Source organism: Photinus pyralis, unplaced genomic scaffold, assembly GCF_008802855.1.
Source record: "Photinus pyralis isolate 1611_PpyrPB1 unplaced genomic scaffold, Ppyr1.3 Ppyr1.4_unclustered_Scaffold1100, whole genome shotgun sequence".
Taxonomy (NCBI): domain Eukaryota; kingdom Metazoa; phylum Arthropoda; class Insecta; order Coleoptera; family Lampyridae; genus Photinus; species Photinus pyralis.
In genome coordinates, this window is record NW_022170950.1 from 10074 (window position 1) to 11684 (window position 1611).

General features: G+C 44.2%; 1 protein-coding gene across 1 annotated transcript; it reads left to right on the top strand.

The window, feature by feature from the left end:
• Window positions 1-490: 490 nt before the first annotated feature.
• Window positions 491-1387, top strand: LOC116181572. Its single transcript, XM_031501945.1, has one exon. It carries the CDS (start codon window positions 491-493, stop codon window positions 1385-1387), a length of 897 nt encoding a protein of 298 aa, XP_031357805.1.
• Window positions 1388-1611: the final 224 nt, after the last annotated feature.

The following is a 1611-nucleotide window of genomic DNA, read 5'->3' on the forward strand; positions in this document are numbered from 1 at the left end:
AGGTGCAAAGATCTCGCCAATTGCTGGACCATCGAAACAGAGTCGAAAGCAATAGAGGCAGAGGAGGCCTTCAGAGGCAGAGGCGACGCAGCCATCAAGGTAATGCGCATCAAAAGCCTATCCAAGCCAAACAGCCCAAGCTAAAACCCTTCCCCCTCTCCCAGAAATTCACTAAGAATAATGAGGCGGCCAAGACAACACGACACAGAGAGAAATCAATTTCTCAAAAGAAGCAAGTATTCTCCAGTGAGCGGCGTACTTAAGCCTTGCAAACAACGAAGAATAGTTTTACACCTAGCTTCAACGAACTTACCGCCCCTTATATTAATCGATGTATACACGGCTAAAAACGAGAAACGTAAAGCCGCTTACAAAGGAGTGTTCCCTCCCTGAATTGCTACGCTAAATTATGGAGCGTTGTCTTCTTTTCTGGATGCGAACTAATAAGGATTAAAGCAGGGTATCGGGATTAGCCATTTCTCACGCAGAGATGCGCGTTTACCAGGCGTTAGAGGATAAAACATTCCACGTGCCTGAACCGATTTTCCTTGCTCTTAAAAGTCTTGGGAAGACGATATCTAAGACGGGAGACACTCTTGTCCCCACCTTTCCAGACATACCAACAACACGAGTAGATGACATCCCCGGAACATTGGGAGTAATAGGCATCGAGAATCATAATGTCTATGAAGAATTGCCAGTAATAGGCCCGACTATCGAGGCTCTACGGCAGCGAGTCAGTGGAGAGAACCCCACAAACGCAAGAGCGTACGGCTCACTTCTTGCTCCACCCGGAACTACCGCTAATGTTAACCTACAAGGCTTTGCTCGACTTAGCTTTTGCAGACGGGAAGCGTTAGCAACACTACACGACCTTGGAATTGAAGAGGACGTTCAATTCCAAAACATACATAATACTGGGATTAGTTACCAGATACTTAACTTTGTATCTGAGTATCTATCGACGACAGAGATATTCAAGCTCTACAATGTCTCAGTATTACAGATGCCGGACACAGGATCCACTGGTCAGCTGATCGCAGCGAGACCCGAGCCAACAGAACTGCTTCCCGATACACGGGCTGGTAACACATATGTTGCCATGCAGTCAATGACAGCCGAATCGGCTATGATGGCCGGAGTTTCAGAAGCGTTTGGACTGAATCAGTTCAAAGAGAATAGTCTTGATGGAGATGAGTGGACCAGAAATGCAAGCTGGTCAGCGTTAAACTTTACGCAAGCTCACCCAGCACCACCCGGATATGACGACAACCGGAATGACAGACGTAATTTGCCGAACAGATACCTAGAGCGAGTGTTCTACGCCGCAGGAGACTGGGCTGGCGATTACCGAAAGATGGTCGTTGATCGACTTGTTCGACAATGATCACGTATTAACACGCAGTAACGGGAAAACCACGAGCGTAGTTAATTGTATATATGCATATAATTGTAATATATGTTTATTGTAATATTATTATACACTAATACCAATGAACCCCTATAGAAGTTTCATTGTTTTAATTTATATTTATGTAATTATTATTGTTATAATTTTATATTTATTTACTAGAATAGTGGCAGTATTTAGTACTTTATGTGACCAATGAC

Coding starts and splice junctions, on each gene's coding strand:
- LOC116181572 (XM_031501945.1), top strand. CDS start 491: ATGCGCGTTTACCAGGCGTTAGAGGATAAAACATTCCACGTGCCTGAA.